Below are 24415 nucleotides of genomic sequence, written 5' to 3' on the forward strand. Positions count from 1 at the left end.
ACAAATGCCCAGGAAAATTAAAAACAATGCAAAGCCATTATAAAATTACAGAACATGGGAGGCAAAGAGAAGATCTTGAAGGTTTCCAAGATGGAAAAGTCTGATTTCTCCAAAATAAGGATGGAAGCTAAAAGATAATGACACAATGCCATCAAAAAGCTGGGAAGATTATTTATAATTTTTGACACTATACCTGCCATTTAATATATAAAATACTTACTTCCTAATGCATACATTCTCAGGAAGCTTATGAAAGATAGATTGCATATACTAAAATGAGAAGAAAAATAATATTCAACACGAGAGAGAGAAGCCAATGCCCAGGATGGATGGTGAGGGACCGTCCCAGATACCAGCTGCCCCGCAGCCTGGAGCATCACTGTTCAGATTGGAGTAGGGAGTTGGGTGCTCTGGGAGGGATGTCTCCAAGGAATAAGACAGTCGAACTTGATTACCTGATTACCTGATTACTTGATTACCTTAACCATACTGGAAGGAGTTTATTAACTCCATAGAGAAAGGATAGAAGCTAGGAATAGTCATGTTTTAAAGAGAGGGAGAGAGCTATTGATTCCATATAACACAAAAAGTTATGTAAGAAAAGAAATATAACCATAGATAGTTTGTTGCTTAGATACAAAAAATATAATTAAATATTAAATGACCAAAATCATGCAAACAATCATTATCTCTTCAGCTATAAGATGTGCTGAAACAGTAACTGGAGCCACGTTGAGTCAGGTAGAAGTTTATTCCGTCTCTACTGTAGAAGCATAGATAATGTCTAAAATTTAAAAATCAAGAACTAGCAACATAAACATGCCACTTAGAAATACAGAAGTTAAAACCAAAGACAGAGCTACAAGAGATGGAAATGGTTACTTCTGGAAAATGAGAATCAGGAGTGAAAAGGGAAGCTTAGCAGTCATTTTTGACTTGTTAATGTATTAATATTTGTTCATACTGCCTTTTAATTCAATTTTAAGTTAAAGTTGAAAAAAACAACAACTGTATACCAATGGTTAAAAGTAAGGACTCCCTGGGTTCAAATCTGAGCTTCGCCACTTTTCTGCATGACCTGAATAATGAACTATTTTAACCCTTGTGTATATAGAATGCTGATAATCAGAGTACATGGCTCACAGTGTTATTATAAAAATTAATGTGAAAAACACTTAGCACAGCACCTAGCACAAAGTGGGTGCTTAGTAAATTTTATTTCAATCCTATCATATTCACCACAGTTTCCTTTGTGGCAAATGTTTAACCATGATGCTGTAAAAATTATAGCATTTGGGATCCATGTTGTAAAAGACAGATAAATAGTAATCTGTCTCCAAAGGGGAAAATTCTCTTAAATATTTAAAAAAAGATGAAACTCATAAGAAATACATTTTCTTCTATTCCCCTCCCTGGAGTTTCTGTATGTTTCTCTTGCCAATGTACATACTTAATTGGGCAGAAATATACATAGACTTGAGATGGCTTCAGAGGACATCTTGTCAAATTTCTCTGTGTTATAAATGAAGAAGTATAAATTCAGCGACCCTATGTGTCAATTCAGGACCATTACTGATGGAGGTTAAAGCTGAGACTAAACTCTTTATCTGTAATAGAGTACTTACCCATAATTATAACCACCCCCCTCAGGCTTATTTAACAAAATTGAGCAGATGTACAAGGGGTCTTTTCTCTGATATTTACTGTGGGAACCTGGCTGAGCTCCTGGAGGTAAATTTCACAAAATTGTGCAGCCCCCTCCAATGACTGGATCCTCTGGAATTTTTAACTCAATTGTCTGTACTGAGCCTCTAGCAATCCATCAGTTACAGCTCTGGTTTTTATACCCTGGCCGTGAATATCTGCTCTGTAGATCCAAAAGTATGTGGAGGAATCACATCATCAAGATGGCCATATAGGTTATTTCTGACTTAAGTCACCCTCCCAAAAAGACCAACAAGCAACTATCTATAGACAGGGCACCACTGTAAAACTCCCCAAACCCAAGGGTAAGGATGAAGCACCAGCCTGGACCCCAGAGACCAGGAAGGACCACATTAAAAGGGTAAGAGGTGTAGTCACACTCTGACTGCATTATCCTTCCTGGCTGGCACGGAGCTGCACCAAGAGGGCACCACTTGGCCAGTATAGGTATCTGGCTCCCCCGGCTTCCCCATCCTTCCCAGGAGGCCCACTTGGGTCTCAACTCATGGGAACCACTAAGGGAACTTCTGATGCTTGATTACTGGGGAGCATTTAGTGAGGGAGAAGGGGGCTGAGGCTTACCGCTACCAGCAAATCATATTCCTGTTTGCAGCTGCACCCAAGCAGAGATCCCAGCCTGCATCTCTGCCCATCAGCAGAGCCCAGCCACTGGCCCTATCTGACCTGGGAGTTCACTCGGCAGTTCTGCCTGATTTTGGTCCCCATACAATGGGCCATACTGACCTTGGAGCCCTTTCTACCATCTGAGCTGGGCAGGGAAGCCAATTCCTAGCCCCACCCAACAGCTGAGCATAGCCTTCATCCTTTCCCACCAGGAGGCCTGGCTAGAGAACCCAAGCAACCACGGAACCATCCAACAGCCCTGCTCGAGCAAGGGGCCAAGCCAGCAGCCCTACCCAACTGCTGAGCATAGCCTCTGGCCCTACATAATCAGAGAGTCTGGATAGTGACCCTGGACAAGCTCAGAGCTCAACCTACAGCCTAGCCCAGCCACAGAACCCAGCCTACAACCTTAGCTAGCCATGGAGCCCAGATGACAAACCCACTTAGCAATAGAATCCAGCCTATGGCCTTGTCTGATTGCAGAACACAGCCTTCAACCTTATTCAGACAGTGACCCCAACCAATCACCAAGCACAGCCTGTGATTCCACATGACAAGAAAGCCTGGACAGTGACCCAGCTCAACCATGGAGCATAGTCTCTAGTTCTGCACCCTTTGGGATACAGCTGGAGGTCCCTCCTTATCAGAGAGCCTAGCCAGTGACCTTGCCCAGTAGGGTAGCACAGCCAGCAGCCCACCTGATGGCAAAGCCCAGACTATCACCTCACCCAGTTCCAGAGCACAGCCTGCAGCCCTGCACAATCCAAGAGCCAGCCTGAGACCCAGTCCGACTGCAGAGCCCTGCGTGTGGCACTACCTGAACACAGAGTTCAGCCAGTAGCACTGTCTAGTCTAAGATCACAGCCTGCTCTCCAGCCTAACCAGCAGTGGTTGCAGAGCTCAGCCTTAGCCCTGCCCAGTCAGAGTCCAGCCAGTGGCACTGCCCTGTCCGGGAGCACAGCCTGGGACCTCACCCACCCAGAGCTGATGGCAGAGCCTGGGCAGTGGCACTCCACCCCCTACCTCAGATCATGGAGCATTTTCCAGGATAGGTTATACGTTAGGCCACAAAACAAGTCTCAACAAATTCAAGAAAATATAAATTATATCAAGGATCTTTTCCGATCATAATGATGTGAAACTAGAAATCAATTAACAGGAAGAAAGCTAGAAAATTCACAAATACATGGAAATTAAACAACACACTCCTGAGCAAAGAAGAAAACAAACAGAAAATAAAAAATATTTTGAGACAAACAAAAAAAAAAAGAGACAAAACATACCAAAACTTAAGGGGTGAAGCAAAAGCAGTTCTAAGAGGGAAACTTAGAGTGATAAATGCATACATGAAGAAAAAGAATCTCAAATGAACAACATAATTTTTCACCTCTCAAGAAACTAGGAAAGAAGAACAAACTAAACCCAAAACTGACAGAAGAAAGGAAATAATAAAGATTAGAGCAGAAATAAATGAAATAGGGAATAGGAAAACAATATAAAAGATTAACAACACTGAGCTGGTTCTTTGAAATGATAAACAAAATTGACAAACCTTTAGCTAGACTAACCAAGAAAAACAAAGAAGGGCAACCAGATGGCTCAGTCAGTTAGGCATCTGACTCCTGATTTCGGCTCAGGTCATGATCTCAGGTTTATGAGATCAAGCCCTGTGTCAAGCTCTGTGCTCAGCAAGGAGTCTGCTTGAGATTTTCTCTCCCTCTCCCTCTGCCCCTCCCACTCATGTGTGTACTCTCTCTCTCTCTCTCTCTCTCAAATAAATAAATCTTAAAAAAAAAAGAAAGAGAACCCAAATAAATAAAAATTATAAATGAAAGTGGAGACATTATAAGAAATACAAAGGATCATAATAACATACTATGAAGAAATGGATAAATGTCGAGAAACATGCAACCTACCAAGACTGAATTTGGAAGAAGTAGAAAATATGAACAGACCAATAATGAGTAAAGAGGCCGAATCAGTAATCGAAACCCTCCCAACAAAGAAAAGTCCAGGACCAGATGGTTTCACAGGTGAAATCTACCAAACATTTAAAGCCAGTTCTCACTCTTCTAAAAAATTGAGGAGAAGGAAACACTCTCAAACTCATTTTATAAGGTGAGAAATACCAAAGCCAGGTAAGGACACCACAAGAGGAGAAAACTATAGGCCAATACTCATGATCAATATAGATGCAAAAATTCTCAATAGAGTACTAGCAAACCAAATTCAACAGCACATTAAAAGGATCATATACCATGATTTAGTTGGATTCATCCCTGGCATGCAAGAATGATTCAACATATGCATATAAAAATAAATATGATATATTACATTACTAGAATGAAATATAAAAATAATATCTCAATAGATACAGAAAAAAACATTTCACAAAATTCAAAGGATAAAAATTCTCAACCAAGTGGGTATATAAAAGAAATGTACCTCAACATAATAAAGGCTATATGACATCATACTCAATGGTGAAAGGCTGAAAGCTTCTCCTCTAAGATTTAAAACAAGACAGGGATGCCCACTCTCACCAGGCCTATTCAGCATAATATTCAAAATCCTACTAGAGAGTGATCAGGCAAGAAAAAAATAAAGGGCATCTAAATGAGAAAGGATGATATAAAATTCTTTGTTTGTAGATGACATAATCTTACATATAGAAAATCCTAAAGATTCCACCAAAAAACTGTTAGAACTTATAAATTCAGTAAAGTTGCAGGATAAAAATATTAACATACAAAAACCAGTTGCATTTCTATACACTAACAATGAACTATCTGAAAAAAAAAACAAACAATTCCTTTAGAATAACATCAAAAACAACAAAATACTTAGGAATAAATTTAACCAAGGAGCTGAAAGATCTCTACACTGAAAACTATAAGACTCAGATGAAAGACATTGAAGAAGACACAAATGGAATGATATCCCACATTTATAGATTAGAAGAATTAATATTGTTAAAATGAGCATACAACCAAAGCTATCCATAGATTGAATACAATCCCTATCAAGATTCCAATTGCACTTTTTACAGATATAGAAAAACAATTCTAAAATTTGTATGGAACCACAAAAGACCCCAAATAGCTGAAGCAATCCTGAGAAAGAACAAAGCTGGAGTTATCACACTTCTTGATTTCAAACTATGATACAAAGCTGTAGTAATCAAAACTGTATGATGCTGGCATAAAAACAGACACATAGACCAGTGGAACAGAATGAGAGCCCAGAAATACACCCATGCATATATGGTCAACTAATATTTGACAGGGGAGCCAAGAATACCCACTGGGGAGAGGATAGTCTCTTCAAAAAATGATGTTGGAAAAACTGGACATTCACATGCAAAAGAGTGAAACTGGTCCCCTATTTTACAACACTTACAAAAATTAACTCAAAATAATGTATTAAAGGCTTAAATATAAGACCTGAAGCCATAAAACTCCTAGAAGAAAATGTAGGGAAAAAGCTTGTTGACATTGATCTTGGTAATGATTTTTTAGATACAACACCAAAAGTACAACCATCAAAACCAAAAATAAACAAGTTGGATTAAATGAAACTAAAAAGCTTCTGCAAAGCAAAAGTAATGATTAACCAAATGAAAAGGCAACCTCTGGAATGGGAGAAAATATTTGCAAACCACGTATCTGATAGGGTTAATATCCAAAATATATAAGTAACTCCTACCACTCGATAGCAAAAAAAAACCCAAATAATCCAATTTAAAGAATGGGAAAGAGACCTGAGTAGACATTTTTTCCAAAGGAGATATTAAAATTGCCAAGAGGTACATGAAAAGATGCTCAACATTACTAATCATGATGGAAATGCAAATCAAAACCACAATGAGATATGACCTCACACGTGTTAGAATGGCTATTACCAAAAAGACAAAAGATAACAAGTACTGGCAAGGATGTAGAGAAAGCAGAACCCTCATGCACTATTGGTGAGAATGTAAATTTGTATCATCACTATGGAAAACATTATGGATGTTTCTCAAAAAATTAAAAATAGAAATACCATATGATCTAGGAATTCCACTTCTGGGTAGGTTTCAGAAAGAAATGAAATTACTATCTTGAAGAGGTATCTCCACCCCCCACGTTCACTGAAGCATTATTTACAACAGTGAATACATGGAAACAACCTAAGTATCCATCAATAGATAAAAGGATAAGGAAAATGTGGTATATATACACAATGGAATATTATTCAGCCATAAGAAAGGAAATACTGCCATTTCCAACAAAATGGATGAATCTTAAAGTCATTATGCTAAGTGAAATAAGTCAGACAAAGACAAATGTTGTACGATCTCACTTATATGTGGGCTCTAAAAAAAAACTGAACTCATAGAAACAGAGAGTAGATGAGTGGTTGCCAGAGATGGGGGTGATGGTGAGGGAAATGGATGAAGGTGGTGAAAGGGTACAAACTTCCGGTTATAAGGTGAACCTGTTCTAGAAATGTAATGTTCAACATGGTGACTATAGTTAACGATACTGTGTTGCATATTTGAAAGTTGCTAAGAGAGTAGATCTCAACACACACACACACACACACACACACACACATGCATATTGTAACTATGTGAGGTGATGTTAAACTTATTGTGGTAATCATTTCACAATATATTCATATATCAGATCATCACATTGTTCATCTTAAATTTATGCAGTGTTGTTATATGTCAATTATATCTCAATAAAGCTGGAAGAAAACCTTTTGAGTACTTGGGGAAAATTAAATCAAAATGCTATAACTTTTTAAAATGCATTGATTATGTTCATGTACCTAACACCACTTCCAAATGTATATCCTTGTACAAAAGGCACTTTAAGACCTAGAATTTACTTAATGATCTCATTCACAGATGTCTCTGTCTTCATCTTTGAGCAAATATTGAGTTCAATTTTATATTTTTTAGACCAGCAGTTCTTGTGATAACTTCCACATAACTGAAAGAGGTTATACAAGAGATATGAAAGGACTGTTTATGAAATAGAAATATTTTTTATAGAATCTGTCTTCTTTTGTCTATTTCATAAAATCTCCAAATATTAATCAAAGATACTTATTGCATTTGACAATAAGCTGATGTTTGCATGGAAGACATTGAAACATGATGTTAAAGAGAAAAATAGGAGGAAGAATACACACACAAAAATATAAATTTCAGCTATTTGAGTAAGTTGAGGAATTATCTTTAGAACAAGAGAAAAGCTAGGCACATCCAAGAATTGTTTTAAAGACAAGGAAAATACATTAAGGACCTTGATGAATAGGGCAAAAAAAATACCAGTAGCCTCTCTTAATAATGAAATTCCTTGAACAAATTGAGTTAAAAGCTCAATAGAAAAAATAACGTACATTTTGCATTTACATTTTATGCAGTTAATATGAAGACTCTACATGGTGTGATACTGGGGAAATTCAGTGCCTTATTTATCATCATCATCTCTCTATTTCTGTCATACCTTTAAAATTGGTCACTGGGGAAGCTGTTGATGTTATGATGTCATATATGATAGAGAACCTAGGTCTTTTAAACCCTGGTACTTTTTAATGATGGCAGAATTAACTGTTTAAACAGTTTGCAGAACTTTGGAAATGAAATCCCAGTTCTTAAGTGCCAGCTATTAACAAGAGCACATGTATTCCTTTGACTGATTGATTGATCAGTGGATCGAAATGGAAGTGATATATCTATAAAGTAGAGTCTGGGGCAAGATTTATTCCTCAACCACTACAAAAGCTAATTTTACTCTTAATGTAATTAATGTAGTGTATTTCATTTGTTCCATTTATATTTTGGCATAGCTCACATAGCCAAAATATCTCTAGCTTCATTTTCTCCCGTTTTTGAGCTTGCCATATTTCATAACGACGCTGAAGAAACCTCATGCATTCAAGGAAAGGAGATACTTGTCAAGGGTTTGCCTCACCATTTCTTAGTCAGCGAGGCCTGCTGCAGTTTCTCTCATCTGCATCCAAGTATTTGAATAAAGCAGGTCTCATTCCCCACAGGAGCTTCAGAGAGACATCGAGAAACACAGCACGGGTGTGGCCTCCGTCCTCAACCTGTGCGAGGTCCTGCTGCACGACTGCGACGCGTGCTCCACAGACGCGGAGTGCGACTCCATCCAGCAGGCGACGCGGAACCTGGACCGGCGGTGGAGAAACATCTGCGCCATGTCCATGGAAAGGAGGCTCAAGTAAGCAGCGAGGTTCAAAGAGCTGGGAAAGAGGAAGGACCCAAAAGAGAAAAAAAAAAAAAAAAAAAACACAACAACAACTACTACCCAGGGCATCCACTGTTTACTATTTCCTTTTGGTTGCAGTGTCCAAAAGGAGCTCTGGTGTCCCAAACTTGCCATCTACATTTAGTTGGGAAAATAAGTAAGCATAAAGGTCATAAGGTAGCTCCCCGCCGTCCCCACCATAGTGGCCCAACACTAGTCACACACCTACATCATTCATGTAATATCATCCATCGCATAGGCATTTGATCATCTCACATCATCACAAGAAAGGCGAATGCAGGGGCGCCCGGGGGGCTCAGTCAGGTAAGCGTCAGCCTTGGGCTCAGGTCATGATCGCAGGGTCCTGGGATGGAGTTCCACAGCCTGTCGTCGGGCTCCCTGCTCCGTGGGGAGTCTGCTTCTCCCTCTCCCTCTGCCTGCCACTCCCCCTGCTTGTGCTCTCTCTCTCTCTCTCTCAAATAAATAAAATCTTTAAAAAAATTTTTTTAGATAAAAACATTTTAAAAAGAATGGTGAATGCAGTACAGTAAGATATTTTGAGAGAGACCACATTCATATAAGTTTTATTACAGTATACTATTATAATTCTATTTTATTATTGGTTATTGTTGTTAATCTCTTACTGTGCTTAATTTATAAATTAAACTTTATCATACCTATGTCTAGGATAAAACAGAGTATATATAGGGGTTCAGTACTATCCACAGTTTCAGGCATCTACTGGGAATCTTGGAACAGATCCCTCACGGATGGGGGGAGTCTACTATATATAAATATACTGTATACAAATATAATATACTGTAATGTATAAAAGAATTATACCTGACCTAACAGTTTAAATATAATTCAGAAAAATAAAAATATGCCCTTGCTGAATAAGTATATTGTTATAGAACTAGCAGAGTGAAAAGTAATATTATCTTATTTAAAATGAAATAATAAAACAAAGACCTTATCCTTGTTTAGAAAAACCCTTTGAAATTCAAGACATAAAAAATAGTGATGGGTTAGAAAATAATCATAACTATTTACAGCATACAATCCTTTGTAGTGTTTGGAGAACTCTTGAAAGGTTAATATTTGTCTTCCTGTGATAGGTTAATTTTGATGAGGGTGAATTTGACGTTGGACTTCCATGCATCTTGAGACCTTCGTTTTATTTCAGTGGAACATGAGTGTGGCATGAGTGTGCCCCCCAAACCCGGCGTTGCGCTTCTGAGCTCCCTCCCACGTGTACAGAACAGTTCACGTTACAGAACAGTTGTGCTTGTAATACACAATTTGACTTATTCCAAAAACCAAAAGCAAACAAACAAACAAAAAAACCCCAGAACTCACAGCTGTTTCATTTTAGCCCAGACAGTTGTCTCTTTTTCGCTGTGCTCACACTTGGCTGACGGCACACTGATTGTTTGGCACAAAAGTTGCTTGTTTGGGCACTCTTAATCCTGTTGCAGGCATCAGGGTTCTGGAGCATAAACAGTCTCAAACAATCGGAACCTGCTTTTTTTTTTTTTTCATTTTCTGTCTCAGAATTGAAGAGACGTGGCGGTTGTGGCAGAAGTTTCTGGATGATTATTCTCGTTTTGAAGATTGGCTCAAGATTTCAGAAAGGATAGCTGCCTTCCCCAGCTCTTCCGGGGTGCTCTATACAGTTGCCAAGGAAGAACTAAAGAAATTTGAGGTGACTTATAATTCCAAATATTTGATCCTTAGTGTGCTATGAGCATAGCCAGTTAATGGTGTCTCAAGACATAAAGTGACTGTTCACTTGCATAGTATTTGTTGAAGCAGTTGGGTGGTGACTTTGTGGTGATCTTTATTACTGCCTCACAGGTAGGCAAAGAAGCAGGGGGAAAGAGGTTTTTATGTTAAGATTCTCAAGAATTACAAATAAAGTCATATTGGCAAGAAATTCTCTTACAAAGCATAAATCATGATTCCCCAAAAAATGTTGGCATTTTTTTAACTTCATAATTCTTTATCATCAACTATCTAAGATGAAAATATGATGTTTCATACTATCAAAATCTCTCTTCCAAATATATTTTCTTGATCTTTATCTAATTAGAGAATAGGCATATATATATTTTTACATCATTGATAAAGTAGAGTTGGCTCCAGAATTAAATAACACTTTAATCATAAGCCACTTCTAATTAATAATGAAAAGCAGTGCCGTTCTTGAGTCGCCAAGACTTTTCAGTTACAGAGACAAAAAATAGCTGCACCGACCCCAGTGTCTGGCCTGCTTGTGCGATCCTGAGTCCGCTCTGTCGCCGCGGGATGATACAACCCTAACAGCCACTCATTTTCACAGAGGACCTGACATAGCTTAAAGTTCACCATGTTTTCATTTGAAGTTTCTTTTTCCATCAGTTCCCCCTGACAGGCAGATGTGTGCCCATAGATATTGACAGCAAAGTCCCAATGCATGCATCTTACAAAAATCATTCTTAGTTGCTAATTCTGCCCCGAGATCCCTGAGATGCTTAAAGATAAGATGAAATTTCCAACCAAATCCAACTGAATTTATTTTTACCTTGTAATGTCAGTTTACGTGGCATTTACTGAAGCCCTATTAGAGTAAATACAAAGTTTGGTTTTTGTGCTTGTGGGATTTAAAATCAAGGAGTCCTAGATGAGCAACTACAGCAATTTATAAAAATGCTCAAATGCTATGTAAAGTAAATAAGAGTTATTCTGATGTCCGAATATGGATTTATGCATAACTCTACCACCAAATTCCAGGAAAATAATTTCGTGTCTAAAATGTTTTCCCATAGAAAATTTCTCGTGAAAAGCCACAGTGGGGCGTACAGTAGAGTTCAGGTCCTCCCGGCATGAACCAGTGCCAGTGAGGTATTCATGTACTCCATCTCACTACGCTCTGCTTCATAAAGATTAAACCTTCTATAATTGGCTTATACTACAAAGCAGATTATGCACGGTCCTTTTTGATGCTATTTTAGACTCTCAGGTTTTATGGCAAAAGTTAGCCATGTGGTTAGCTTCTATAATAATTAATGTTCTTTCTTAAGAAACAAATAAATTTAAAAAAAAAAAAAAACACCAAATGTTGTTTGAGGACAGTCTTTTCCTGTTCAAATGCATGAAAATTTGGGATGGATCTGGGTACCTGCCCCGGGGTACCTACCATCATTCCAGTGGGAAAACGTATTCTGTGACTCCCAGTAATGGCAAAGCTGAACTTTTCTTATTGCTTCATTTTCTGGGGAGTAATTTAAATTGTCTTATAGAATAGGAGATTAGACTTACTAAGACAAAGTCTCTGAAAGCAACTCTCAGAAGGAAAACCGTATCAGAGGCACAGATGTGGCAGCAAGTAAACAGTGGATTGGACCAAAGGAAGCGGAATTTTGTGATTTAGATGAGTCAGATTACTTGATAGTACAGTTTTCTGTCCAATGTCGGGATCAATGTCAGTCATAAATCATATACATGAGTTTGAAAAAAACTTCATTTTATTTTGGCTAAATGATTCTTACGGTAGAACTATGCTATATTGCAGAGAGAAAGAAGAGTATTTTACTTCAGAAACTCGAAAGTGTACATAGGGTAACCTTAAAAATAAATAGATACAAGTGAATTGGACTATGTTTTAATCATTTAAAAACTATTCATCATTAAAAGTGATGGTATAGTTATGAAATTTGCCCAAAGTATGTGACCTGGGCCAAGAATGGAATACGATTGATAGAACATGGTAGAAATAAAAGATTGCAAAAGAAAAAAAATAAATAAATAGACACTACCATGTAAGCTGGTGCATCAGCTCTAAAATGTTTTGTAAAAACTGAGTAATTCATGGGAACAACAAAAAAGAAACAGAGTGTGTTCCAAACTTTCCTCTATTTAAGGTTACTTGTATTTTACTAAACTGCTTTTCTTAAAAGTTAATAGTAGCTTGCATTTAGACAACTTCTGCAAAAAGGGGGTTTAATTATTTTAATGGACATCAGAATTAAAGAAGTTTCTGGATTTTTAGGAGGTTACATCTTTCACAGATAGTTCTTTTCTCAGTATTGACATCAGAAATTTCTGAACCTTTCAGACTCACATTTCAGCACACATAAATATTTGTGTAATCAGTTTGTTTCATGGGAAATTTTTTTTGGACTGTTCAGTATTTTGAAAACTATAACATAGGAACATGTGTATATTATACATGTATATGTATTTGTGTATATATATATATATAGTTATTCCTATTTACCAATTTCTCTCATATTTTTGTTTGATCTATGCCCTGTCCTTTAGCCACACTGATCCCATTACTCTGGTTTAATAAGGGGAAATAAACCCTCCTTAGAAATTGTCCTTTCCCTCTCACTGTAGGATGAGGCCAGTGCCCTTGCTGAGAGCCCGTCACTGATCCCCTCACTGACATGCTTCTCTGCGGTCTTAGGCTTTCCAGCGACAGGTGCACGAGAGCCTCACCCAGCTGGAACTGATCAACAAGCAGTACCGTCGCCTGGCCAGAGAGAACCGCACCGATTCCGCCTGTAGCCTAAAGCAGATGGTTCACGAAGGCAACCAGAGATGGGACAACCTGCAAAAGCGTGTCACCTCCATCTTGCGCAGACTCAAGGTCTTTATTATGCCTCCTCTGTCACTTAGAGACCCAGAGGACAGGATTGGGCCATGCGAACATATTCAGACATAATCTCAGTGATTTTTATAAGATTGGGATGGCAAGAGTGGTTTATAGGGTAATTTATATGGTAAAGGGTTACAGAGTTCTCATTGTTTGTTGAGAAAGTGACTTTCCAGAAGAACGTTGGAATTGGCAGTGTCATCTCCATATGTGCATGTGGATTTTAGTTTTTTATCATTTTCTTTTCACATCCAGCATTTCATTGGCCAGCGTGAGGAATTTGAGACTGCTCGGGACAGCATTCTGGTGTGGCTGACAGAGATGGATCTACAGCTCACTAATATTGAGCATTTTTCTGAGTGCGATGTTCAAGCTAAAATAAAGCAACTCAAGGTAAGATAGTAGTGATTTTTCAAATTGCGAAGAAGAGGCGAAGAGGAAGGGATTTGTAGATCCTTTTGTAAAGAACATAGTAAAGAACTCATTTGAAAAAGTTAGTTCTTGATTAAAAAAAATTCAGAAAATACAAAATGTATTAAAAATGAAATAAAGAACATTACCCAGAGATAACTACCATTAGTCTATATAGTTTTAATTATTAACTTCATTGCCAGGGTGTTAGGAATCTTGTTTTTTGGCTGGTTGTTTTTTTTTTCTGCTTTGTTTCTAGCACCTTCAAATAGTTCATTTGACTTCCATGTTCCAACTTGCTCATGTTGGGATTTCATTCCACATATTCCACATCCTTAGATGCCAAGTTAATTTTTAAGCATATTTGATATGTTTCACCGTGCAGTTCCAGCACAGTGGCTAATTAAAAATTTAAATAGTGATACACGTTAGATATAAGGAGTCCCTAAAAGGAAGAGTGTTTTAACAACTTGAGTATTATGCAAGAATAAATTCTCAGGATGACAAAAATCATAGATTCTCATAGATTCTCAGGATGAAAAAATGGGAAAGTAGCGAGCCCTGATAGTCCCACCCCTTCCCCACTGACTCCTCCAAGTCATTTCACAGACAAACCAATATTTAAAACCTTCAACAGGAAATTTCTACCAAGTGGTAGTTGACTCTTTTTAGACTCTGGCAGGATCGCAGAGCTCACCACCATGCTCCCTTCTCCCAGCAGCCTTTTCCTTAGTGGGTAATTTCAACTATTACGGAGTTTATTCTTATATTGAATTAAAATTTGTCCCTGAAATCTGTCCCCACTAGCTTAACTCTTTTCAACTTTACAGAATGAGTCTAAATAATCCCCCCGAATTCCTTGTTGTTCAGATAATTATAATCTTTTGTGATTATGTCCTGAATCAATAAAAGAATCATCTGAGAAGAATTTGTGACATTATCATTTGGATGGTTTCTCTTAGTCATGTTTGACATATGATCAGAAAATCTAAAATTAAAATATTTAATTAACTCTCTAAAATGTTAAATTTATTTCAGTGGCACTATATTGCTTACCATTGCTTTTCATTAGGGATAACCAGTGCTATCAACTTTGTGATGGGTTTAAATGTTTTTTCCTGTGATTCTCTACCCACACTGTCTGTGGCAGTAAATTTCATTAGCCAAAGGCGCCTTTCTGGTCATGGAATTCTGACGATTCCATTTCTGACTCCTGTTCTGATTTAAAATTTTTATGTTTGACTTTAGAAAGTAATAGCTTCTTGGCTTGTCACTATGTATGGTAAATTCAATATCCCCTGCATGGTTTTTCTAAATATATATCTTATAATTATTTCATGTCACTGTGAACAATAAAAAAATTACACAAGATTTGTGTTCCCCAGGCCTTCCAGCAGGAAATTTCACTAAACCACAATAAGATTGAGCAGATAATTGCCCAAGGAGAACAGCTTATAGAAAAGAGTGAGCCATGGGATGCGGCCGTCATCGAGGAAGAGCTGGATGAACTCCGGCGTTACTGTCAGGAGGTCTTCGGGCGCGTGGAAAGATACCATAAGAAACTGATTCGCCTGCCTGTATGTGATCTGTTGTTTTTTTTTTTTTTCATTGTTACTAAGTCTAAAGAGAATTAGTTACACGGGGTTAGGTAGCCTTGGACAGTGGGTTCCAATCTGAGCTCTGACATGTGTTGTCTACATAACCTTGGGCATGTTACTTCACGTCTCTTGCCTTGGTGTCCTCAGCTGGTTTAATACTACTACCTCCCGTGTAGACAGGATTGCTTCGGGTATGAAACAAGTTTAATACATATGTAAAAACCTCAGAGAATACTGGCACATATCTTCTATGGAAGATAAAGACGCTTCTAGAAGAAATAAGGAGATGAAAGTGAGCAATGCAAGTAGTTGCTCAATTGATGAATTTGTTTAGTTGAATTTTTTTTTTCTCTTCCACTTTCCTAATTGCTACCATAATCACATCACAAAATGTTATTAGAATGTTTGGAATATTCTGTGATAAAATATATTTTGCATCTGGGATATAAGGTAAAAGAGGACCAGGTAAAGTTTCATTCGTAACCCCCTCTTGTTCCTGAAATGTGCCATTGTGTAACTATTGTATTGCAGGCACGCTACTAGGCTGCCTTTATTTATATTACCTTATTTTATCTTAATTATTTGAAGTATGTTTTAATATTCTTTCCATTCACCAGTGATAAAAACTGGAGCTTTGATAGATTATAAGACATTTTTAAAAGTGATCAGAGGATTCCTACTTATTTGATGATAGGAAGTCATAAATTACCCCCACTGAGGTAGGAATATGGCCCAGATAAGCTCGAACACTGAGATTTGGTGAGAGGCAGAACAAGAAGTGGTAAGGGCATCATCTGACCACTGCGGTGATGGAGTTGGCTTGACTACATTTCTAGCTCCCAGATGATGAGCATGACCTCTCTGACCGGGAGCTGGAGCTGGATGACTCTGCAGCTCTCTCGGACCTCCACTGGCGTGACACCTCTGTGGACGGCGTGCTTTCCCCCCAGCCTTCCTCCAACCCCTCCCTCTCACTCGCCCAGCCCCTGCGGAGCGAGCGGTCCGGACGAGACACCCCTGCCAGTGTGGACTCCATCCCCCTGGAGTGGGACCATGACTATGACCTCAGTCGTGACCTGGAGTCTGCTGTGTCCAGAGCTCTGCCCTCTGAGGATGAAGAGGGTCAGGATGATAAAGATTTCTACCTCAGGGGAGCTGTTGGCTTATCAGGTAGGGAAGAGCTCTTCCAATAGGCCAAATTGAAAGAAAATAAAAAGGACTGAATATTGTATCTGAAATGTGTAAACTAAGCAGAATCCTCTTCTTCCTTTCTCCATTAGAATAAATTGCACATAATAGAATAATTGGGTATTAATGTGATTATCAAATCCAAAAATTGGCATGACCATTGGTTTATCCTACATACACTTATATTCTTACTATGTGACAAGCACTGTATAAGTATTAGGAACACATGGTTCCTTTTGTTCTCAAAGAGCCTACACTCTAGTGTGGAACACAGACAGATAAGCAACAGCTGTGTGAAACGTTGGTGCTACAATGTAATGTACACAGGGTGGTACAGAAACACAGCCAAGGGTTGACTAACCAGAGCTTTGAGGAAAGGCTTTAGGGAAAAGACTCTTGAGCTGAGACCCAAAGGATAAATGGGAGTCAGTTAGATAGACACAGTGAAGTTCAGAGGAAGAGAGGAGAGGGTGCCCACCCAGCTTTATGATCAGCCACAGAGCTTTTGGTCACCTGAAGTTCGTCCAGAATGACAAGGCTGTAGACTGAGAGACACAGAGTGGACAAAGAGGAGGTGGAAAGGCAAACCAGGACCTGGTCACATAGCAGCCTACTTGCCGTGGAAGGGTATTCTCTCCTGAAGGTGCTGGGGCACCACAGCAGATCTCTAAGCAGGAGTTGACATGATCAGATACATACTTTCAACAGAACCTGTCTCAATACTATATGGAAGGGATCACATTGGAGAAAAGCTCAGATGGAAACATTTTGTGATCAAGGGTAGAGAGATGATGGTGGCCTGAACTGAGGAACAACACTGGGGATGGAGAGAATGGAAGAGAAGTGACAAATCATGACAAGTCTCCTCCTTAAGTGATGGTTGATTGAACTGGGATTGAGCTGACTTTCAGACTTGGGTATCTTGGTGAAAGGTACAGGTAGACTGAGGCCCTGAGGACCACAAGAGGGAGAGAATGTTGTGGGTGTCTGTGGGCCAGGGGGCAGGGCAGCAAGAAGGGGGGAGGTAATGATTCAGTTGTGTACACCCTGAATTCGAGATACTGTAGAATATACAAATGGAATACCCAGCAGTAGTTGCATGGGTCTGAAGTTCTAGAACTAGAAATGCAGATTAGGTGGCTATCCACATATACATGGTAATTGTCCCTGAGGGAAGAGAGGAAATCATCCGGGAAAAATGTATAAAGCAAAACAGGAAAGACAAGACCGTAAGAAACACATATAGTGAAGGGGTGGACAGAGAAAGAGGAACATTGTAGGAAGGTGAGTAAGAATGGAAGAAAGAATCAGAGGCCAATTCGCAGCACTTGTAAATGTGTCTCACACATTCTCCAAAAGGCCGTCTCTGCTTGTCTCTGATGGTTCCCATTTGGATTCCCAAGGGTATGACACTATCTAAAAAGAAAATGATTTCCCTCATTTCTATTTTGTTTTTACAGTAGGCCTAATAGGCATTTCTTATCTATAGCAGTGCTCTCTGGTATGTAGCCATCAGCCACATGTGACTGAACATATTGAGCCCTGAAATGTGACCTTGCAAAATTGAGATTTGCTGTGTCAAATGTACTTATGTGAATTCACAAGTTTTGAAGACTTAGCACAAAGAAAGGATGTAAAATAGTAATAATATTTATGGTGATTACACATCATAATTCAGATATATTGGTTTAGCAAAGTAAAGCACTAAAATTATTTTCATCTGTTTCTTGTTACTTTTCTTAATGTGGCTCTTAGAACCATTAAAATGACATATGTAGCTCCCTTTATTTCTACTGGACAGAAATCTGCTGCTCTAGAATCTGTCTGGATTGAAATCTCAGTTCTGCCAATTACTACCTGTTGAAACTTGGATAGGTCATTTAATTCCTCTGGATCTCAGCTTTCTTATCAATAAAATGGGAATAAGACTTCCATGCACCCTGTAGGGTTTCTTCAAAGATAAATGAGTGCTTAGAACGGTGCTTGGCTCATAAAACATTCTCAGCGTGAGCTCTGATGGTTTATTTCAGGAAACCTTTGGTGAGCACGCTCACACTCCTCTGTATGTTCCTCTGCCTGTCTAGAGTGACTAACCTTTTTTCCCTAGGAAAGTTAATTCCCGCCACAAGGAATCTAGCTGTCAACTTAGACTGTGCTCTTTTTGCAGATGTAATGATCCCCGAAAGTCCTGAGGCCTATGTAAAACTCACAGAAAGTGCAATCAGAAATACCTCTGGTAGGCACAAAAAGCCAAAGCAATCCTCCCCCACCCCTGACCTGTAACAAGCCTCCTCTCTGAGCACATCTGCTGTCTCTCTCACAGCTCTGTGGCACCAGCATGTTAAGGAACCACCTTCTTCTCTTACTGCTGCAGTAGAAACAAACAAAACCCCATTCTGTTGATCAACACCAAGAATAAGATTTTAGTAATCAAGTTCAGTGAAACGACTTCTCAGCTTGTTAAATGGGAATGAGTCTCATTAGGTATAGACCTATGATGAAAATGGGAGATGGAAGTGCTAGTCTTCAGCATCTGTGCCCTGCTTGAGGGTAGCCGTACTGATTTCGTGACTTCCAGGACTCGTAGACTTACCTGTGCCTCGGCACTCAGGGCTCAGGGCTCCCGGCCTGCATACGTGACGTCAGGCCCATCATTCATCCTCCTGATCTCAAGGGCCACATATAAGATCAGGGGGTGAGACCAGATGTCTGGCTCTAAAAAAAAATTGTAATTGACCTTAATAAGTCTTACCCCATAAAATAAAGAAAGGAAAATGGAACCAGTTTTGTTTAATGTTGCACTAGATAAACTATAGGTCAGCATAGCTGAGCATTTTGGGGGAAGGTGGAGAGAATAGGGTTTGAACACAATGATGCAATAGTGAATTGCAAAGGTGTAAGTTTACACTTAGTTTTTGAAGCAAAGTAGCATTGCTGAAATGGTGACTTCTTCAGTGATACCCAGTGAGAGACCTCTTCCAGGTGTATTTAGGCCTTTTTTCAAAAAAAATTAATAAAGCTTACTAATATATGTTCTGCTTTCACCCTGCGTTAGCTTCACTCTGACAATCAATGTTCTTGTTCAGTTCAAAAATCATAACACACGCACGCACACACACATTTTGCACACACACACATCACACTTTGAAAGGCGATGAGCCAGAAGTTCCAGGCTCTAAGAGAACGCTTAGATGCAAATGCTAAAATCTTAGCTTTCTCCTGGTTTTGGTTTGGGTTTTAAACAAAAGCAAGCCTTTGGTAGTTTGGTGTCTCTACCCATATGTAACCTGAACTAGTCTCTTGGTTAACTTGAAGTCATACCTTAAGCGAATGATGCAGCCCGGGGTGACTGTCTTCTATGAGCACTATCTTCTATTGAGATGCAGAAGGAAAACAGAGGGTTATATCTTTTTCTGCTTAATAAGTGCCTGCAGAGGGAATATGAGAAATAGCTGCATCTTGGTTTGGAGGGAGCAAAAGGCACCACCCTAGGCTTTTGGAGAGGCCTCCCACAGCTTACAACATGTAGTTTTTCAGGGAATCAGCTGGAAGCAGAGCAGACACACAGTCTGTTAGAGCCCCCTGCAGAGCCCTTTTGCAGTATCTGGCCTGCTAGGACTCTGAGCCAACCACATTCATTGATTGGTCTGGTCTTCGAACTTCTAACTCACCAGCACGTTAGTACTAAATTTGCTTTGTAATGACGCACACATATGTCCTTTCTGTACCGCCTTAGCCGAAGTAATTTCTCAAACTTCTCCTTGAATGTCAAGCGTGTTAAAGATTCTTGTGGTTGACACTGTAGGAGCTCCCAGTGCCTTCGAGTCGCAGATCCGACAACTGGACAGAGCCTTGGATGAGAGCCGTTTTCAGATGCAGCAAACTGAAAATATTATCCGCAGCAAAACTCCCACGGGACCGGAGCTAGACTCCAGCTACAGAGGCTATGTGAGTGTCCTGACCCTTGTGATGCCAGCAGGCACCTGGGAATCATAACTGTGTGACAAAGAACGGTCTGTCTGCGGCCCAGGGCTCTCTGAGCTATCGAAGCACCACGCTGTCCTTGAGCTCATGGGCTCGGGTGTACAAAACGAAGCCGTGCTAGCAGGCTACCTTTTGAGTAAAACGGGCCCGTGCTCAGATGCATTGACCTACTGCAGTGACCAACCTGTTCCTTTACATGGAGAACTCCGTGAGATCCATTTAATTGAAAGCAACAAAATGCTTTGGCTCTCAAAAGTGATTAGGCATTTTCCAAACTCAGCTAATAATTTTGGGGCCAAGGTTATCCTTGGACCAGCAGATTTAGCTGATAGATTACTAACACAGAATATACTAAGCATGCAATAACCCCTTTTCTGGGGTTTATTGATTCACTTACTGGCTTTAGGAATATTTTTATCCTCTGTTATCAGTATGCTCATTCTGGAGAAAACAAATCTGACTAACAAGAGGGATTTGAAGAAAAGATGGCAAAAGATTGTATATATTACTAACTTCTGTTTTCAAAGTTCCTACCTAATAAAGTATATACTGAGTTTATTTGCTCTGCTCAAGTTACTGACCAAATAATTTTTCCTGGAGAACTACCCATTTTCCTACACATACTTAAGAAAGAGAATTTAAAAGTAAATCTCTTCCATGGCTCATACTTTCTTTTCACACCCAAAAGACTGCTTAGTAAAAGGAAAGAAAAATTAATTTCCCTAAGTCTAATGACAACTCCAATGTACTGATTTTTGAAACCAGAGAAGAGAATTGTTGTAGTTTATATATGCTGATATTAATGTCCTCACAATTACAGAAGAGTAATCAATCAATCATGAGTTTATTTCCTGTTTAGTTTGGCCTGTTATACCAACTTCTATTATAGTGAAACTTATTTTTTTTTAAATATAATAAGGTTTCATGGTGACCATGCTGACATCACTGAGATTGTACTCAGTCTCAGTCAAAAACAGTCAAACGTCATAGCAGTGTGATTTGTTAAAGGCTTTGAGACGTAACTTTATGGTTAGTAGAGCAAGAGTTCTTTGAATGCTGTGCATGACATTAAACTTGGAGTTGGAATGTTATCCTTTGATGTTAGAATTTATTCCCTTAACACCTATTAAACATTGCTTAAATTTTCTTATGAAACAGCTGGCTTTAATAGTACTTTCTGCTTTTAAGTATTTTAATTATTTAATGCAAAAAAAATGTTCCTTTGAGATTTGTGGTAATATTATTGTTCCCACATTTCAGTTTAAGAAAGAAGAAGCAAGTTGCCAAAAATTATATATTGTATTGCCAGCTGAGGGCTCTGAGTTTTAAATCCCAGATTGGTTTTTAGTCTAAAACAGACAGAGATGTAAAAGAAATTCTGAGGGATTCTCATGCAAAACCCAGTATGCGAAGCATATCTTCAAGGCACTGTTCTGCGTGTCTATGAATGTGTCCTGTGTTGCAGGAACGTGTTTTTGAACTTGATTTTTTTGTTTTTAGCAGATTTTTTTTTTCCACAGAGCAGTAAAACACAGCCACTGTCCTTTTTAAGGAACTAGAAAGATCTTTTCCCCCAGAAACTCTTGCACTTGTGAGAATCTGAGAATTCTGTGACAGGGCCTGTTTTCTGTGTCTCAACAGATGAAATTGCTGAGTGAGTGCAGCGGAAGTATAGACTCGGTGAAGAGACTAGAACACAAACTGAAGGAGGAAGAAGAGAATTTCCCCGGCTTTGTTAACCTGAATACAACGGAAACCCAAACAGCTGGTGAGTGAGTGGTGCTCAGGTCAGGAAAGAGGGAAATAGAAGATCCTGAAGCCCCTTGTTGCCCCTGTGTTACCCTGTGCTGCTCATCTCACTCTACACGATTCTCCCCTGAGAGCTTTTCTCCATGTTACGATGATCTCCTGACAGAGGGGGGTAGGGAACACATCCCGTTTATTTTAATGCACTCTCTCTAACATTTTTTTTTTAAGATTTTATTTATTTATTTGACAGAGAGATAGAGAGAGAGCACAAGTAGGCAGAGTGGAAGGCAGTGGGAGAGGGAGAAACAGGCTTCCCGCCGAGCAGGGAGCCTGATGCAGAGCTTGATCCCAGGACCCCGGGATCATGACCTGAGCCGAAGGCAGACGCTTAACCGACTGAGCCGCCCAGGTGCCCCTCTCTCTAACATCTCTTGTCTGACATTTTATTTTATTTTATTTTATTTTGTTTTGTTTTATTTTTAAAGCTTTATTTATTTGAGAGAGAGAGAAAGAGTGTGAGTAAGGGGGAAGGGGCGGAGGAAGAGGGAGAGAGAATCTCAAGCAGACTCCACACTGAGCGCGGAGCCCAACGTGGGGCTCGATCTCACAACACTGAGATCATGACCTGAGCTGAAACCAAGAGTCAGCGCTTAACCGACAGAGCCACCCAGGCGCCCCTCATCTGGCATTTTATATATGTGCTCTCCAAGTTCTGTTGCAAAAAGAAACCAACTGAATATCATCTTCATGCACTTTACTGCTTATTACTTCATAAAGCTCTTTATGGTATTAAATCCTATGTAGTTTTTTGTGGTTTTTTTACCCCATTATCATTAAAAATGCAGATAGGATAAACACAGCCATTATACTGTTTTGTTTTGGTTTTTGTTTTGTTTTTACAGCTGACAACAACAGAAGCGCCTGCTGGAATTACTTTTCTTTCTGTTGTTATTTATACATAGCCACGGATGTATCTTTGAAGCATCTCCCAAACACCCTGCGTGGAGAAACGCAGCTCACTCATCTGTGTGTGTTGGGTCCTGCAGGTGTGATTGACCGGTGGGAACTCATCCAGGCCCAGGCCCTGAGCAAGGAGCTGAGAATGAAACAGAACCTCCAGAAGTGGCAGCAGTTCCGCGCGGACCTGAACAACATCTGGACGTGGCTGGGGGAGACGGAACAGGGGCTGGAGCAGCTGCGGCACCTGGAGCTCAGCACTGACATCCAGGCTATCGAGCTCCAAATAAAAAAGCTCAAGGTAGCTGCCCTCAGCCTTTCCCACGGGGGCCAGACAGAGAACTGCCCCGTGGACTGCCTGGCCCGACGAAACCACTAGCTCTAGCTGGTCCGTTATCACCCAGCTGCAGGGAAGTTGTCAACAGAAATGAACACGAATGCCCAACCGTCCCAAATCAGTATTTATAGAACAGGTTTGGAAGGGCAGAAAGATGGACCACGTCGTAGAACCAGCCCCCGTGTAAATAATCATGTATGATTTAATGACTTAGTTCTTAAGGAATGACTAATATTAAAAGTTCATGAAACATCCAGGGACCTCTGGGACCTGTTTACCCTCTTTTAAGGGAAATGCAGAAATGACCAGGCTCCTGCCAGTCTGTATCTAGAGCTAGAGAGGTTTCCTCTCCAAGATTGTGTCTCTCTGACTTTGTAGAGACGTAGTGGAATTGCTTGACATTCTGGAAAGAGCAGAACATCTGAAATAGATTATAGTAGTAAAAGAAGCAATATGCAGTGTAATAAATACAACAAAATAAAACTGTGGAGTAATTATGGTAAAACACCTGGCATGTGCACTTGATTTTGGCCTGGACGGGTGTCCATCTGCACAGGATAATGTCCTCTAACTCCATCTCCAGGTCTTAACACTCCTCCTTAGCACAGTTCTTGAAATGCATTACTCTGTGGAGGCTTTTGTAAGCATACTCTGGATTGAGAGCCCAGTTTGTTTTTAATAGCTCCTTCAGTCCTTTCTTTTTGTTTGGAGAACATCAAGATGTGCTCTTCCTCAGAATGGAGCTACCTAGGCTCTCCGGGCTCAAGGGTTAAGTGTGCTGCATTTGTGTCTCGGGTTTTGTGTATGCTATTTATTTTGGGGTGATGTTTTGGTGGCTTGTTTTGTTTGTTGCTTGTTTTAAATTTGCAGAGAAATGAGTCTTCCCCACTGTTGCTCAGATTTCTTCTTATAGAATAACCTCTGCACTAGCCCCATCAATTTCTGGATGAGGCATCAGATG

The 24415-nt window shown here is 39.6% G+C and overlaps 1 protein-coding gene across 2 annotated transcripts in view; it reads left to right on the forward strand.

Annotated features, from left to right (window-relative positions):
- SYNE1 (spectrin repeat containing nuclear envelope protein 1) overlaps positions 1-24415 on the forward strand; it is a 436526-nt gene that overhangs the window by 396628 nt on the left and 15483 nt on the right. For both annotated transcript variants that reach the window (XM_078054564.1, XM_078054565.1), the window contains 10 exons: positions 8377-8564; positions 10146-10296; positions 13042-13224; positions 13486-13623; positions 15027-15218; positions 16076-16409; positions 18595-18663; positions 20233-20375; positions 22053-22179; positions 23207-23418. In XM_078054564.1, coding sequence (XP_077910690.1) covers positions 8377-8564; positions 10146-10296; positions 13042-13224; positions 13486-13623; positions 15027-15218; positions 16076-16409; positions 18595-18663; positions 20233-20375; positions 22053-22179; positions 23207-23418 — 1737 coding nt within the window. The remainder of the gene's footprint in view (positions 1-8376; positions 8565-10145; positions 10297-13041; positions 13225-13485; positions 13624-15026; positions 15219-16075; positions 16410-18594; positions 18664-20232; positions 20376-22052; positions 22180-23206; positions 23419-24415) is intronic.

Source organism: Halichoerus grypus, chromosome 9 (assembly GCF_964656455.1).
Source record: "Halichoerus grypus chromosome 9, mHalGry1.hap1.1, whole genome shotgun sequence".
Classification (NCBI taxonomy): Eukaryota; Metazoa; Chordata; class Mammalia; order Carnivora; family Phocidae; genus Halichoerus; species Halichoerus grypus.